The 18,500-nt window shown below is 43.3% G+C and overlaps 1 protein-coding gene across 1 annotated transcript in view; it reads left to right on the top strand.

Annotated features, from left to right (window-relative positions):
- LOC311136963 (fatty acid 2-hydroxylase-like) overlaps nucleotides 1–18,500 on the top strand; it is a gene marked incomplete at both ends in the record, with an annotated part of 40,944 nt that overhangs the window by 13,604 nt on the left and 8,840 nt on the right. The window contains 2 exons of the mRNA XM_084171297.1: nucleotides 11,823–11,912; nucleotides 17,913–18,055. Coding sequence (XP_084027423.1) covers nucleotides 11,823–11,912; nucleotides 17,913–18,055 — 233 coding nt within the window. The remainder of the gene's footprint in view (nucleotides 1–11,822; nucleotides 11,913–17,912; nucleotides 18,056–18,500) is intronic.

The following is an 18,500-nucleotide window of genomic DNA, read 5'->3' as shown; positions in this document are numbered from 1 at the left end:
AAAAAAAAGATATGTATTCACTAACTGTAAGTCGCTCTGGATAAGAGCGTCTGCTAAATCACTAAAATGTAAATGTAAAAAAATTTGTAAATCAAATGATACAACCCCCCCCAAATCCCTTTTAATTCCAGGTTGTAAGGCAACAAAATAGGAAAAATGCCAAGGGGTGTGAATACTTTCGCAAGCCACTGTACGTGTGTTTGGCTTATCTCTCTCAACTACAGTGGGGAAAAAAAGTATTTAGTCAGCCACCAATTGTGCAAGTTCTCCCACTTAAAAAGATGAGAGAGGCCTGTAATTTTCATCATAGGTACACGTCAACTATGACAGACAAAATGAGGGAAAAAAAATCAGAAAATCACATTGTAGGATTTTTTATGAATTTATTTGCAAATTATGGTGGAAAATAAGTATTTGGTCAATAACAAAAGTTTCTCAATACTTTGTTATATACCCTTTGTTGGCAATGACACAGGTCAAACGTTTTCTGTAAGTCTTCACAAGGTTTTCACACACTGTTGCTGGTATTTTGGCCCATTCCTCCATGCAGATCTACTCTAGAGCAGTGATGTTTTGGGGCTGTCGCTGGGCAACACGGACTTTCAACTCCCTCCAAAGATTTTCTATGGGGTTGAGATCTGGAGACTGGCTAGGCCACTCCAGGACCTTGAAATGCTTCTTACGAAGCCACTCCTTCGTTGCCCGGGCGGTGTGTTTGGGATCATTTTCATGCTGAAAGACCCAGCCACGTTTCATCTTCAATGCCCTTGCTGATGGAAGGAGGTTTTCACTCAAAATCTCACGATACATGGCCCCATTCATTCTTTCCTTTACACGGATCAGTCGTCCTGGTCCCTTTGCAGAAAAACAGCCCCAAAGCATGATGTTTCCACCCCCATGCTTCACAGTAGGTATGGTGTTCTTTGGATGCAACTCAGCATTCTTTGTCCTCCAAACACGACGAGTTGAGTTTTTACCAAAAAGTTATATTTTGGTTTCATCTGACCATATGACATTCTCCCAATCCTCTTCTGGATCATCCAAATGCACTCTAGCAAACTTCAGACGGGCCTGGACATGTACTGGCTTAAGCAGGGGGACACGTCTGGCACTGCAGGATTTGAGTCCCTGGCGGCGTAGTGTGTTACTGATGGTAGGCTTTGTTACTTTGGTCCCAGCTCTCTGCAAGTCATTCACTAGGTCCCCCCGTGTGGTTCTGGGATTTTTGCTCACCGTTCTTGTGATCATTTTGACCCCACGGGGTGAGATCTTGCGTGGAGCCCCAGATCGAGGGAGATTATCATTGGTCTTATATGTCTTCCATTTCCTAATAATTGCTCCCACAGTTGATTTCTTCAAACCAAGCTGCTTACCTATTGCAGATTCAGTCTTCCCAGCCTGGTGCAGGTCTACAATTTTGTTTCTGGTGTCCTTTGACAGCTCTTTGGTCTTGGCCATAGTGGAGTTTGGAGTGTGACTGTTTGAGGTTGTGGACAGGTGTCTTTTATACTGATAACAAGTTCAAACAGGTGCCATTAATACAGGTAACGAGTGGAGGACAGAGGAGCCTCTTAAAGAAGAAGTTACAGGTCTGTGAGAGCCAGAAATCTTGCTTGTTTGTAGGTGACCAAATACTTATTTTCCACCATAATTTGCAAATAAATTCATTAAAAATCCTACATTGTGATTTTCTGGATTTTTTCCCCTCAATTTGTCTGTCATAGTTGACGTGTACCTATGATGAAAATTACAGGCCTCTCTCATCTTTTTAAGTGGGAGAACTTGCACAATTGGTAGCTGACTAAATACTTATTTTCCCCACTGTATGTAGCCGTCCGACTGCTTACCCTGGCACAGATATAATAGTGATGGTTAACCGTTAACCAAGATGAGTCACAAGACCTCGTCACAGTGACCAGGGATGGAGCTATTGATGTAATCCGGGACACACCTTTTTAAATGTGATATAATGACAGGAGATACCATTATATTTGGTATTTATAATAGTATAATGATGATAGATGGGCTTAATAGAGGCTTTGACTGGGCCCTCATTGCTCCTCAGATATGCTTGTTCAAAGCAGTCATTTTTAAGAGTGTTTGGTAGATGTGATTAATATCTTGAGGTAGATGTTTATTATCTTTTTTGAGTATGCGTTTATTTGAGTAATACTGAATGTTTCTTGTCTCCTCTTGTTAACAAACTGCTCAGCTCAAGGACTCCAATCGTGTGAATGTGAACTTTAAACCTGTTCCATATTGGAAATGACTAAACAGCCCAACCCAGCAACTGTTGGCAAACACTTGAATAATCTGCTCGATACTGTTCAAAAGAAACTCCCTGCTTTTTCTCACTGCTCCTTTATACAACAAGCTATCCATCCATAATCTCTCGCAACAGCCTGGACCTAACATGTATTTTCACATAACTGTGTGTCTGTTCGCGGGATAGTTGAGATTGTCCTGTTCCCTCTTTTTTGCCATTTACTCTTCCCACTCATTATCAGAGCTGCTCTCTGGATAGGAGCAACACTAGCCTGTTATGTGGTGGGTTTTCTATGTGTGTAGGCCAATTTATAGTCTAGTACAAAGCCCTTATGTGAGCGCCAGTGGTTCCCTGTTTTGTCTTGGACTTTTTCAGTATGGTTTGTAAGTCAAGTCTTTGACACAGAATAAACTACAAGGCCTCCTTTAGCTGCTGTAAATAATGGAAAATAGATGCTCCACAGGATCTTGCTGTGACTCTGGCCAGCTGGGTGGGCAGCTGTTCATGTTGCCTGTCTGTGACGTCAGTATCCCATGAAGCATTCCCCTCCCAAAACCGTGCCCCCCTTCTTCTCCCACGGCCATCCGCCCAGGGCCCACCAACACACTGTGGCCCCTGTTCGGGTGATACCAGCCTGTGCTAGGGACTCCTCTGTCCATCCCCTTTGTTTTTGGTCACTCATTCTTTCCTTAATTGTCCTCCCCAGCCTATTAGATGGAGGACACACTGAGATCCTTATTAGCGTCCGCTACCCCTCCCCTACTCTCTGTGTAGGGCTAAGGGCTGGATATGAAGAAGCTCTGTTGTCTGGTTAAATTACTAAAATGTAACTGTTCAGTTATCCCAGCCTGCATGCCTCCACACCAGGCAGCCCACTGCAACCAGAGACAATTACCCACATTCCCTTACAACACCCAGACCCCTACTGTAAAAGTAGCAATATGGGTAGAACAGTAGTATAGGTTTGTCACCAGAAAAGGTCACACATCTAATTCTTGGTTTGATGTCTGGCAATGCGAAACTTGGCCTAATTTGTTCATTACTGTCCAATGCCTACACTTTGTTACCTATTATGAATACAGAAAGGTCTGGTTATGTGCTATGTAAGGAATTGACAGCAACTAACAATAATGATATGTGGTACATGCCTTTGAGTACCTATTTCGTTAACCTAAATTGTATGGTGACCAGGGGTTTGAAAAGTGTATAATGCAGTATTTGCAAACCCTAGCGATAATTAAATACACCATGTGATCTTTGTCAATATTCCTTGTATTCCACACATTGTGTCATAGTTCACATTGTAAGAGTATGCACAGGCACACCCCTATTCAGTGTAGTATACTGAGTCAAAGTAGTTTTGCTCGTGTGTCGCCTCAAGCGATGACACACACAGCATGTAGCAAGTGTCAAATCAAATGACATTTTATTTGTCACATGCTTCGTAGACATGTATAGACTAACAGTGAAATGCTTACTTATGGGACCTTTTCCAACAATGCAGAGTAAAAGATAAGAAAACATTGAAATATTGGCACAGTGAATAACGAATAAAAATAACGAGTCAAAATAACATGGCTATATATAGGGAGTAGAAAAATAACATGGCTATACTACAGCCCCTTCAATGTGAATAGAGGCGTGCTCGGCCCACCGTTTCCTGTAGTCCACGATCAGCTCCTTTGTCTTACTGGCGTTGAGGTAGAGGTTGTTATCCTGGCACCACACTGCCAGGTCTCTGACCCTATAGGCTGTCTCGACGTCGTCTGGGATCAGGCCTACCACCCTCGTGTCGTCTGCAAACTTAATGGTGGTGTTGGAGTTGTGAGAGGCCACGCAGTCGTGGGTGAACAGGGAGTACAGGAGGGGACTTAACAAGCACCCCTGAGGGGCCCCTGTGTTAAGGATCACCGTGGCGGATGTGTTGTTGCCTACCCTCACCACTAGGGGGAGGCCTGTCAGGAAGTGATGAGCTTCGAGGGCACTATGGTGTTGAACGCTGAGCTGTAGTCAATAAACATCATTCGCACGTAGGTGTTCCTTTTGTCAAAGTGGGAAAGGGCAGTGTGGAGTGTAAGAAAAGTAAGGGGGTATGTTTTTGTGGCGTAAGTTAAATAGTTTGGAGGGTTTTTCTGTACTGATATGGAGACAATTGTGGAAACTTAAAGTTTGTGTGGGATGTACACTACCAGTCAAGTTTGGACACACCTACTCATTCAAGGGTTTTTCTTTATTTTTACTATTTTTTACATTGTAGAATAATAGTGAAGACATCAAAACTATGAAATAACACATATGGAATCATGTAGTAACCAAAAAAGTGTTAAACAAATCAAAATATATTTTATATTTGAGATTCTTCAAATAGCCACCCTTTGCCTTTATGACAGCTTTGCACACTCTTGGCATTCTCTCAACCAGCTTCACCTGGAATGATTTTCCAACAGTCTTGAAGGAGTTCCCACATATGCTGAGCACTTGTTGGCTGATTTTCCTTCACTCTGCCATCCGATTGTGGGATAGTGGAGGCCAGGTCATCTGATGCACATTTACATTTTAGTCATTTAGCAGACGCTCTTATCCAGAGCGACTTACAGTTAGTGAGTTTTTTTTTGCAACCCTGGCGTTGCAAGCGCCATGCTCTACCAACTGAGCTACAGGAGACAATACGTAGACTATTAGCTAAAGACCTATCCATAAAGTTCCTAGCTGCGCCTGAATCGCCAGCGCCTTACACTAGGGAACTACCGTGTAATCAGGGAAGTTGACGTGGATGGTGAAATGCGCAGCAGATGGCTCTGAACGAGTGTGGGTTTGCCTCCAGACCCAGAAGAACTCTGATGACATCGTGCAGCAGAATGTCCTCTCTTGCCACAAGAGTGACACTGGATCTGTCGTCCTCCGTTCTCCCGGATCGCTGCACCACCCAGCTCCATCGGAAAGTGATCCGGGTTGAAGGGGGGTGAAACGGGCAGGCCCCTCTCCAGGATGTCCTCTCGAAGCCAGCAGGTTGTCCAACCGGATGGCCATGTCCACCAGTTGGTTGAAGGTCAACGTGGTATCCCGGCAGGCTAGCTCCCTTTGGACGTCCTCACGCAGGCTGCATCGGAAGTGGTCGATGAGGCCCGCTCGTTCCACCCGGACCCAGCCGCTAGAGTTCCAAACTCCAAGGCAAAGTCTTGCGTGGTCCTCGTCCCCTGCCTCAGATGGAACAGACACTCGCCCGCCTCTCTTCCTTCGGGGGGATGATCGAAGACTGCCCGGAAGAGGCGCGCGAACTCCCCGTAGTTGTCCAACGCGTCTCCTCCTTCACTCCAGACCGCATTGGCCCACTCCAGGGCTTTCCCCGAGAGGCAGGAGAAGAGAGCGGACACCTTCTCCCGATCCGATGGAGCCGGGCTGATGGTGGTAAAATAGAGGTCCAGCTGCAGGAGGAAACCCTGGCAGCAGGCCGCTGTCCCGTCGTATTCCCTCAGTCGAGACAGGTGAATACCTCTGGGCGCTGGGGTGTGGGTGGCTGGATCCGGTCGCTCAGCTGGTTCCGCAAGGTCGGGTCTTCTCCTCTCCAGGTGCTGGACGACCTGGAGAACCCGATCCATTGCTTCGCCCAAGCTAGCTAACATGTTGGAATGCTCCCGGACCCGCTCAACGACTCCAGGCATATTCCCCGCTCCTGCTGACTCCATGCTGTTGGGTGTGTGATTTATGTAGCAGGTGATTTGGACAGAGTAAGGTGCAGGAGGGTAAATCACAGAATAAATGGTTTATTCTGAAAATACAGCGGTACGCAGCAATGCGTAAAACAACTACAGTGCGGTATAACGGCTCACTGGAGAAAAGCAAAACACACGGGTGAATAACCTGGCGATACAGTACATAAAGCTCCACCGAGCTATCGACACCTCCACAATAAACAATCACACACAAAGACATGGAGGGCAGAGGGAATACTTATACAGGGACTGATGAGGGGATATGAACCAGGTGTGTGTAAAAACAAGACAAAACAAATGGAATGATGAGATGAGGAGCGGCAGTGGCTAGAAGGCCGGTGACGACAAACGCCGAAGCCTGCCCGAACAAGGAGAGGAGGCACCTTCGGAGGAAGTCGTGACAAGTGGACTGGATGGCATTTCAAGACGACTGAAGAATGTAAACATTTCTAAATATTTAGGTCATTCTGATGATAATAATAGGCTACATGCACCGAACGCCTCTTTGCATAATCATGTCTACTCAATGCTAAATTATGGAAATGTGGTTAATGCCTCATATACAGTCATTGGTGAATGCAGATACTGAACAGTATTTGCAAAACAATTGTCCAAACCTGACTCAACCCTCACTGCAAGGAGTGGGTATTTAACCTGTGTATCAGGACACTTTTTACATTGTATCTACAGTGCTATGAAAAAGTATTTGCCCCCTTTCTAATTTTCTCTACTTTTGCATATTTGTGATACTGAATGTTATCAGATCTTCAACCAAAACCTAATATTAGATAAAGGGAACATAAGTGAACAAATAACACACCAATTACATATTTATTTCATAAACAAAGTTATGCAACACCCAATTCCCCTGTGTGAAAAAGTAATTGCCCCCTTACACTCAATAACTGGTTGTGCCACCTTTAGCTGCAATGACTCCAACCAAATGATTCCTGTAGTTGTTGATCAGTCTCTCACATCGCTGTGGAGGAATTTTGGCCCACTCTTCCATGCAGAACTGCTTAACGTGTGGGTTTTCAAGCATGAACTGCTCGTTTCAAGTTCAAGTTTGACTAGGCCATTCCAAAACATCCAATCTGTTGCTTTTTAGCAATTTTCATGTAGACTTGATTGTGTGTTTTGGATCATTGTCTTGCTGCATGACCCAGCTGCGCTTCAGCTTCAGCTCACAGACGGATGGTCTGACATTCTCCTGTAGAATTCTCTGATACAGAGCAGAATTCATGGTTCCTTCTATTAAGGCAAGTCGTCCAGGTCCTGAGGCAGCAAAGCATCCCCAAACCATCACACCACCACCACCATGCTTGACCTTTGGTATGATGTTCTTACTGTGGAATGCAGAGTTTGGTTTTCGCCAGGCATTACTGGAACCATGTCGTCCAAAAAGTGATACTTTTGAATCATCTGTCCATAGAACGTTCTTCCAAGAGTCTTGATGATCATCCAGGTGCTTTTTGGCAAACTTGAGTCAACTTTTTGGACGAGATGGGTCCCATTTATGCCTGGCGAAAACCAAACACTGCATTCCACAGTAAGAACATCATACCAAAGGTCAAGCATGGTGGTGGTGGTGTGATGGTTTGTATCATTTGATTTACACAACATGCCTACCACTTTGAAGATGCAAAATATTTTTGGTGTGAAACAAACAAGAAATAAGACAAAAAAACAGAAAACTTGAGCATGCATAACTATTCACCCCCTGCTGGAAGGAAAACCTCCATCCCAATCTCAAATCTCTGGAAGACTGAAACAGGTTTCCCTCAAGAATTTCCCTGTATTTAGCGTCATCCATCATTCCTTCAATTCTGACCAGTTTCCCAGTCCCTGCAGATGAAAAACATCCCCACAGCATGATGCTGCCCCCACAATGCTTGGTGGTGTTCTCGGGGTGATGAGAGATGTTGGGTTTGGGCCAGACATAGCGTTTTCCTTGATGGCCAAAAAGCTCAATTTTAGTCTCATCTGACCAGAGTACCTTCTTCCATATGTTTGGGGAGTCTCCCACATGCCTTTTGGTGAACACCACACGTGTTTGCTTCTTTTTTTCTTTAAGCAATGGCTTTTTTCTGGCCACTCTTCCTTAAAGCCCAGCTCTGTGGAGTGTACGGCTTAAAGTGGTCCTATGGACAGATACTCCAATCTCCACTGTGGAGCTTTGCAGCTCCTTCAGGGTTATCTTTGGTCTCTTTGTTGCCTCTCTGATTAATGCCCTCCTTGCCTGGTCTGTGAGTTTTGGTGGGCGGCCCTCTCTTGGCAGGTTTGTTGTGGTGCCATATTCTTTCAATTTTTTATAATGGGATGTTAAAAGTTTTGGATATTTTTTTAAAACCCAACCCTGATCTGTACTTCTCCACAACTTTGTCCCTGACCTGTTTGGGGAGCTCCTTGGTCTTCATGGTGCCGCTTGCTTGGTGGTGCCCCTTGCTTAGTGGTGTTGCAGACTCTGGGGCCTTTCAGAACAGGTGTATACAGTGAGGGAAAAAAGTATTTGATCCCCTGCTGATATTGTACGTTTGCCCACTGACAAAGACATGATCAGTCTATAATTTTAATGGTAGGTTTATTTGAACAAAAAAATCAAAATGTCAAAAATGTTAGAAATTGATTTGCATTTTAATGAGGGAAATAAGTATTTCACCCCTCTGCAAAACATGACTTAGTACTTGGTGTCAAAACCCTTGTTGGCAATCACAGAGGTCAAACATTTCTTGTAGTTGTCCACCAGGTTTGCACACATCTCAGGAGGGATGTTCCACTCCTCTCTGCAGATCTTCTCCAAGTCATTAAGGTTTCGAGGCTGACGTTTGGCAACTCGAACCTTCAGCTCCCTCCACAGATTTTCTATGGGATTAAGGTCTGGAGACTGGCTAGGTCACTCCAGGACCTTAATGTGCTTCTTCTTGAGCCACTCCTTTGTTGCCTTGGCCGTGTGTTTTGGGTCACTGTCATGCTGGAATACCCATCCACTACCCATTTTCAATGCCCTGGCTGAGGGAAGGAGGTTCTCACTCAAGATTTGACGGTGCATGGCCCCGTCCATCGTCCCTTTTGATGCGGTGAAGTTGTCCTGTCCCCTTAGCAGAAAAACACCCCCAAAGCATAATGTTTCCACCTCCATGTTTGACGGTGGGGATGGTGTTCTTGGGGTCATAGGCAGCATTCCTCCTCCTCCAAACACGGCGAGTTGAGTTGATGCCAAAGAGCTCGATTTTGGTCTCATCTGACCACAACACTTTCACCCAGTTCTCCTCTGAATCATTTAGATGTTTATTGGCAAACTTCAGACGGGCCTGTATATGTGCTTTCTTGAGCAGGGGGACCTTGCGGGCGCTGCAGGATTTCAGTCCTTCACGGCGTAGTGTGTTACCAATTGTTTTCTTGGTGACTATGGTCCCAGCTGCCTTGAGATCATTGACAAGATCCTCCCGTGTAGTTCTGGGCTGATTCCTCACCGTTCTCATGATCATTGCAACTCCACGAGGTGAGATCTTGCATGGAGCCCCAGGCCGAGGGAGATTGACAGTTATTTTGTGTTTCTTCCATTTGTGAATAATAGCACCAACTGTTGTCACCTTCTCACCAAGCTGCTTGGCGATGGTCTTGTAGCCCATTCCAGCCTTGTGTAGGTCTACAATCTTGTCCCTGACATCCTTGGAGAGCTCTTTGGTCTTGGCCATGGTGGAGAGTTTGGAATCTGATTGATTGATTGCTTCTGTGGACAGGTGTCTTTTATACAGGTAACAAGCTGAGATTAGGAGCACTCCCTTTAAGAGTGTGCTCCTAATCTCAGCTCGTTACCTGTATAAAAGACACCTGGGAGCCAGAAATCTTTCTGATTGAGAGGGGGTCAAATACTTATTTCCCTCATTAAAATGCAAATCAATTTATAACATTTTTGACATGTGTTTTTCTGGATTTTGTTGTTGTTATTCTGTCTCTCACTGTTCAAATAAACCTACCATTAAAATTATTGACTGATCATTTCTTTGTCAGTGGGCAAACGTACAAAATCATCAACTTTATTTAACTAATTATGTGATTGGTTGCACCAGATCTTATTTAGGGGCTTCATAGCAAAGGTGGTGAATACATATGCACGCACCACTTTTCCGTTATTTATTTATTTGCATTTTTTTAAACAAGTTTTATTTTTTTCATTTCACTTTATTTTGTGTATGTCCATTACATGAAATCCAAATTAAAATCCATTTAAATTTAAACAGGTTGTTATGCAACAAAATAGGAAAAACGCCAAGGGGGATGAATGCTTTTGCAAGGCACTGTAGTGCTCCTCTTTGAGGAGATTCCCTAGCCCTGAGTACCAACCCACACAGTCATGTAATGTGCCCTAAAACATAAAAGTATGGACTTTAAAACCAGTAGATAATGATAGTGTTGACTTCATCCACATATTCCTATGGAAAATGCTGCATGAATAATACAAATATTAATATGCCATTTAGCAGACACTTTTATCCAAAGCCACTTCCAGTCATGTGCATACATTTTTACGTATGGGTGGTCCCGGGGATCGAACCCACTACCCTGGCGTTACAAGCGCCATGCTCTATCAATTGAGCTACAGAGGACCACGAAGCCGGAGTATTTGAATTTGAAGTGTGCCATATTGCTGAATGGTGCTGAATAGAGCCCCACAGTTGAGGTGGCATAATACCTAGTGGTCAAACAGGGAAATGGTTCATTCAAAACTACAAATGACTGCAAGCTCCTGCACGTCATCTCTAGCTGATACAGTACCTTTGCTAAAAAAAAACTTTAGCTGACATGGGCTAGTTGATCTGGACACGTCTGACAAGTTATAAATAGCTCTCTAAGATATGTAATGACTAACACGACAAGAGGAACTGATGATGCACTTACCAATTTTGAAAGGGCCGTAACTAGCAAACGATCATGGTCGATGTATTCGTTTTCATCCTGCCTGAGAGAGTTCGGTTTTATTGTCTTTGGAGAGAGTCAACCGGGAGCCTCCTCGTAGCAAGCCGGCCCATGATTGGTCTGTGATAGCACGTGGTCCTGTGTGATGACAAATGTAGTTGTCTTAATGGATCACTATTTAATTAAATATCTTGATTTGTAGCAAACTTTAAAATAATTCACTGTGGGGATCGAACTCGATCTAGAGCCCAAAACGTCTGCCTAAAAAAGTTTTGTTTGGCCATTCTGGCGATCGTAATTTACATGGGCTTTCTAGGGCAGACCAGGGCTTTTGGCACCAGGTTGCTAAGCAGTAGCCAACCAGCAGAGCTCGTGCGTTTACACTCCAAAGCGGACACTGGGGCCCTGCATAAAAGTGTGCCTTAACAAACCATATGAAGCAAAGAGAATGTGCAGTAGGCCTATGATATAATCAAGGTTGTGTCCATGTTACGTATTGCCCATAATAAAGAGAAAAGTGCAAAGGCAGCTCTATGTGCTCTGAAACTCTTAACTCATACAGTCAATACGTGGTAGAATGTGCCGTGACTGACTTTTTATGAGTGAATGTAGATAACAGTGAGTGTAGATGGTTGACACCACAACACACTCTAACACTGATACTAGTAGTTGGCAACACTGATACTATAGTGGATTGAATAATCTGGAGTATAGCCATGAGGATGTGCAGAAACAAATAACCTGGCATGATTAGCCACAGACAAATCTTAACCACATTATATCCCCATGGTAACATTATATCCACATGGTAACATTTATATTGTGAATAGTTTGCCTTAATGGATATCCTGCCAATGTTAGCATTTTGATTTGGAGCTCACAATCCCATTCATTGTCATCCATTGTCTCCTGTTGTTCCACAGACGGTGAGGGAGAGGAGGAAGACTCAGGAGCACACAGTGGATGAGGAGCCTTCACCCCTCAGCAAATGCAGTCAAGTCGACCTGGACACAGTGAGAGAAAAACACAACCAGAAAAAGAGAGTGGGAGAGAGAGAATCAGAAAGAAAACTGGAAGAAAAAAAGACTAAGATAGAAAGATATAATATAGAAAGATCTAGACCAGGGGTGTCAAACTCATTTTAGCTCAGGGGCCACATGGAGGAAAATCTATTCCCAAGTGGGCCGGACCGGAAAAATCATGGTGTATATATAACTTAAAAACAACAACTTCAGATTGTTTTATTTGTTTTAATACGATCAACATACAACATAAAGCTGGAGCCTGAGGACAGTGTGTCCAAAATAGTACAAGCACAACATCACTATTAATCATAAAACACGTCAAGTTTATTTGAAAATTCTAAAGAAAAAGAACACACAAACACACAATGCCTCAGTGATTAACAGAACTGTTTCACAGATCACAGAACTATATCAGGGTGTCATTTCTCAGGCAGAAATGTAGATAAAAATAATGAAATCCTGTTCCCCAAACAAGTGCAAGAACCACAGAGTCAAGAATAGGTTAAATATACAAATAAAATAAAATCAATTAAAAACAATAGCACATCAACATAAAAACATATAAACATAAAGCTGGAGCCTGAGGACAGTGTCCAAAAGCACAACATCACTATTAATCATAAAACACCTCAAGTTATTTAAAAGTTCTGAGGACAAAGAACACACAAACACACAATGCCTCAGTGATTAACAGAACTGTTTCACAGATCACAGAACTATATCAGGGTGTCATTTCTCAGGCAGAAATGTAGATAAAAATAATGAAATCCTGTTCCGCAAACAAGTGCAAGAACCACAGAGTCAAGAATAGGTTAAATATACAAATAAAATAAAAACAATTAAAAACAATAGCACATCAACATAAAAACATATAAACATAAAGCTGGAGCCTGAGGACAGTGTCCAAAAGCACAACATCACTATTAATCATAAAACACCTCAAGTTATTTGAAAGTTCTGAGGACAAAGAACACACAAACACACAATGCCTCAGTGATTCACAGAAGTATATCACAGATCACAGAACTATATCAGGGTGTCATTTCTCAGGCAGAAATGTAGATAAAAATAATGAAATCCTGTTCCCCAAACAAGTGCAAGAACCACAGAGTCAAGAATAGGTTAAATATACAAACAAAATAAAATAAATTAAAAACAATAGCACATCAACATAAAAACATATAAACATAAATCTGAAAGCGTTGCTCAAACTCCCGTAACAGTCCCGTTATTTTATCTTTGAACCGCTTCATGTCTGCCACATGTTGGGTCGCGCACACATTTTTCAGACAGGGGAAGTGAGCTGCATCACCACCGGCAAGTTGCGTCTCCCACAATGACAGCTTCAACTTGAAAGAACGTATGCTGTCATAATACTGCGTGACAACTTTGTTGCGCCCTTGCAGCTGTTTGTTCAAGTTATTCAGGTGCTCTGTAACATCCACCATAAATGCAAGGTCCTGCATCCATTCTGCGGAATGAAATTCTAACACTGGTTTGCCCTTTTCTTCCATGAACTGTTCAATTTCTTCTCGTAAATCAAAGAAACGCCTTAGCACAGCACCTCGGCTTAACCATCTTACCTCAGTGTGGTATGGCAGGCCATAGATGTGGTCTTTCTCTCTGAGAAGGCTGTCAAACTGACGGTGATTCAGGCTTCTGGATCGGATGAAATTAACAGTTTGGATGACCACCTTCATGACGTTATCCATCTTTAATGACTTGCAACACAAAGCCTCCTGGTGCAAAATACAGTGAAAAGTCAAAAAATCACGTCCTCCATTTGCAGATTGCACTTTCTCTCTGAACTTTGTCACAACGCCTGCTTTTTTCCCGATCATTGAGGGCGCACCATCTGTAGCCAGGCTGACAGCGTGGGACCAGTCCACTCCGACCCTGTCCAGCGCGCCAACGAGTGCAGTAAAAATATCAGCTGCTGTCGTTGTATCTGTCATCGGCACCAACTCCACGAACTCCTCGGTGACGGTCAATGTGTCATCAACTCCGCGGATGAAAATGGCCAGTTGTGCAACATCTGTAATGTCCGTGCTTTCATCAATTGCAACCGAAAACGCAATAAATGACTTTACTTTTTGCTTCAACTGGCTGTCCAAATCCACTGAAAGATCGGAAATCCTGTCTGCAACTGTGTTTCTTGTCAGGCTGATATTTGCAAAAGCCTGCCGCTTTTCAGGGCACACAATCTCCGCTGCCTTCATCATGCATGTTTTTACAAATTCACCCTCACTAAATGGTTTTGAAGCCACTGCGATTTCATTAGCAATGAGGTAGCTAGCTTTCACTGCAGCGTCACTGATGTCTCTGCTGTGAGTAAACACAGACTGCTGTTTCTTCAGACCCGCCAACAGTTCATTCACCTTCTCTCATCTCCGCTGTCCTTGAAAGTTGTCATATTTGTCGGCATGAAGACTCACATAGTGGCGACGAAGGTTATATTCTTTCAGCACTGCAACATGCTCAGAACACACCAAACATACAGCTTTCCCATTCAATTCCGTGAATAAATAGGATGACCATTTTTCTTGGAACACTCTGCACTCTGCGTCCACTTTTCTCTTTTTTGACAGAGACATATTGGGGCAATGAGGGTGCCAAAGCACATAATGTTAAAAGTAGAAGCCGTAATAAATATCGCGGGCAAAACAAAGTAGCTCATTGGCTGCACGTGCTTGACCTACTTGCTCTGCCCCGGTATAAACAGTTTGCTTGCTTAACACAATTGCTATTGCGCCATTCAGTGGACGCAATTGGAACAGCAGTTTATTTTATTGAAAAATTGCAGCGCATTTTTATACTTTACAAAATTATTATTATTATTATTATGATTATTATTATATTTTTTTCAAAATCATCTCGCGGGCCGGATTAAACCCGTTTGCGGGCCTGATTCGGCCCGGACGTTTGACACCCCTGATCTAGAGGATGTCCCTTAGATCAGGCTGAGCATTAAAACCCAACCACTGCAGCAGGCCTACAGCCAGCCAGCCAGGAAGTGACTGGTGATCTTATCAGGGGTTGTTCTTGGGTTGAACTACAAGTCAAAATAGAGCTCAGATTCCAGAGCCGTACTGTATTTGAAACTGTCATTTGCCCAACACTGTGGCACTGCGTCTCTGGTCTGTAGGAGCTGTCATTGTTGCAGGTAGGCAGGGTTTTGCAACGTCAATGTGTCTGGTCCAAGGCCCTTGAGTTCAGTTCTCCTGCTGCTCTGACTGAGGCCTGTGAGCTACAGCATGCTCCTGCATTGACACATAGAGGGGGGGAAGATAGAGAAAGAGACAGGGGAAAGATAGAGAGGTGACCACTTTTACGGTCATTCACCCAGCTTTGCTAATAAATCTGTGCCCACCCATTTTCACAGCTAATCATTGAAGACAGTTTGGGAGTAGTTTCGGGGCAGTTATAATCATAATTTATGATAGTCTATAGTAGATGGGCTATGTGGCAGGTTTATCAGTGTTCAGTAGAGATAGACAGGGTACGGTATGCACAGAGTGATGTACTAGTGTAAAGGTTCCATATCTCAGGGGAGATATTGCTATGCTCTCAATGACAGAACAGGGGCAGTCTTCCTCAGGCCTTAGGAATGTTTTTGGATTAGCTAGTGGATAGCAGCCAGTCACCTTTGCTTTGCAACAGGTGGCCACCTGTGTGTGTGAGGGCCAGCTCTGTGTGTGTTTGTCATTGTGATGCACTGAGTGATGGCATAATGCTTGACATTGATTATCACATACAGTGCCTTCAGAAAGTATTCATACTCCTTGACTTGAAAACATGTTTTTATCAATGTTTGTACATTTATTGAAAATGTCAAGTTGGTTGTTGATCATTGCTAGACAGACATTTTCAAGTCTAGATTTTCAAACTGATTTAAGTCAAAACTGTAACTAGGCCACTCAGGAACATTCAATGTCGTCTTGGTAAGCAACTCCAGTGTATATTTGGCCTTGTGTTTTAGGTTATTGTCCTGCTGAATGTTGAAACAAGGTTCTTTACTGGTGGACCTGAAGCCAGGATACAAAATAACGGACTTAACACGAAAAAGAAAGGCGGAGCAAATAAGACTCCAAAAACAGGCTGACAGCCAAAATACGAAATACTAACTATGGCTGAAATAATAAAGAAACAGGGAGAACACTTCTCAAGTACCTGTCCATACGTCTCGCGATCAGACACTGATTGGTACTGCTTGGCATAGTGAAACTAGCAGAGGTGGCTAAGGTTGTCGGAGGGGGACACCTAGTGGATCGCTCCGGAACTGCGACCCCCTCCTGTAACAGTGTTGGATTTGCCCCAAACATAACACTTTGTGTTCCCGACATAAAGTTCATTTCTTTGCCACATTTTGCCTTATTGCAAACAGGATGCATGTTTTGGATTATTTTTCTTCTGTACAGGCTTCCTTTTCACTCTGTCATTTAGGTTAGTATTGTGGAGTAACTACAATGTTGTTGATCCATTCTCAGTTTTCTCCTATCACAGCCATTAAACTCTGTAACTCTTTTAAAGTCACCATCGGCCTCATGGTGAAAACCCTGAGCGGTGTCCTTCATCTCCAGCAACTGAGTTAGGAAGGACGCCTGTATCTTTGTAGTGACTGGTTGCATTGATACACTATCCAAAGTGTAATTAATAACTGCACAATGCTCAAAGGGATATTCAATGTCTGCTTTTTTTCCCCTCCCATCTACCAATAAGTACCCTTCTTTGCGTGGCATTAGAAAAACTCCCTGGTCTTTGTGGTTGACTCTGTTTTGGAAATTCACTGCTCGACTGAGGGACCTTTCAGATAATTGTATGTGTGGGGTAGGTAGTCATTTAAAAAATCATGTTAAACACTATTATTGCACACAGAGTGAATCAATGCAACATATTATGTGACTTGCTAAGCACATTTTTACTCCTGAAGGGGTTGAATACTTATTGAACCAAGACATTTCAGCTTTTCATTTTTTATTACTTTGTAAAAATGTCTAAAAACATAATTCCACTTTGACGTAATGGGATATTGTGTGTAGGCCAGTGACACCAAATTTCAATTCAATCAATTTTAAATTCAGGCTGTAACACAACAAAATGTGGAAAAAGTCAAGGGGTGTGAATACTTTCTGAAGGCACTGTACCTAGTGCAGCTTGTCGCCTCTTGGCTCATTCAGCCCTACGTACTTACACAGTGGAGGAATTTGTGTCCTGAATACCATGACACTTATGTCACTCATTGTTATCTTATTGACCTATCAGTTTGCTTCTCAACACATACCTGAAACCCCATTCTCCACTTTTAACCTTCTCTCCAATACAATCGATGTCCTCAATGAATGGTTTTACATTTCTGTTTGCCTCAATTGATCCAACATTGTCTACTATAGCAAAAAGCAATTTCATGCATGGCACTGTAGTCTAGTTAGTATAGTACCCACCTTACCTATAATCTATGATAATGTATAAGAGACCATGACTCTGAGAACCAGCCAATCTCAGTCTGCCTAGTCTCTATCTAAGGTCATGTTAAAGGGTAAAGGAGACATTTAGTAACAGGTATGGACAGAGATACGATCTGCAGATCCTTCACAGAAATTGGGATCACACGTTTATCAGGGAGTTACACAACGCCTCTACTTCCTGGGTCTGAAGTGTGGTGGTGTGTTGTGGTGCGGTAACTCCCTCCTCTGGCCAGCTGTCTGTCTATCTACCGCCACCTGATGGACAACCACAACACCGTCAGAAGGGCCCAGACCGATTCATCACATAAAGCTATGACGGAAATACGTTTAGAGTCCAATTTCCATTTATCTAGAAAAATATGTACTTTGACAATTGGAAGGTTTTAGGCAGAAGCAGTACTGATGAGGTTATGACACTCAATAGAGATCTTGAATTAAACTGTTGTGTTGTGTGCTGTAAGGCGTAAGTTACTGTATGTATAGTGTTGTAACCTGAGCTGTGTCTCCCCTGCTATGCCTGCAGGACCTGGTGGACTGGCGGAAGCCCCTGGCCTGGCAGGTGGGAAACCTGGGAGAGAAATACGACACCTGGGTGCACCAGCCTGTGGATCGGCCCATTCGCCTGTTTGGGAACGAGTTCATGGAGGCCAGCACCAAGACATCCTGGTAAGAGAGATGATATGTACATGTTTCCCAGACACAGATTAAGTCCTGAATTTAAAGGCTTTTTCAATTGAGACTCTTTAAAACTCTGGGGAAGTCCCAAACTTTCCCTTTAAGCATACTTTTTAGTCCAGACTAAGCTTAATCGCTGTCAGGAAAACCAGCCCATACAGTGTAGAAAAGCACTTACATTTGCGTCATTTAGCAGACACTCTTATCCAGAGTGACTTTCAGGAGCAATTAGGGTTAAGTGCTCAAGGGCACATCGGCAGATTTTTCACTTAGTCAGCTCAGGGATTCAAACCAGCGACCTTTCGGTTACTGGCCCAACAAGCTTATTACATTTACGTCATTTAGCAGACGCTCTTATCCAGAGCGACTTACAAATTGGTGCATTCACCTTGTAGCCAGTGGGATAACCACTTTCCAATATGTTATTTTTTGGGGG

The sequence above is a fragment of the Coregonus lavaretus genome (assembly GCF_964263955.1).
Source record: "Coregonus lavaretus genome assembly, chromosome: 11".
In the NCBI taxonomy this organism is placed as follows: domain Eukaryota; kingdom Metazoa; phylum Chordata; class Actinopteri; order Salmoniformes; family Salmonidae; genus Coregonus; species Coregonus lavaretus.
Note: the sequence above shows the minus strand (reverse complement) of the source record. Positions and strands in the feature narration are given on the sequence as shown.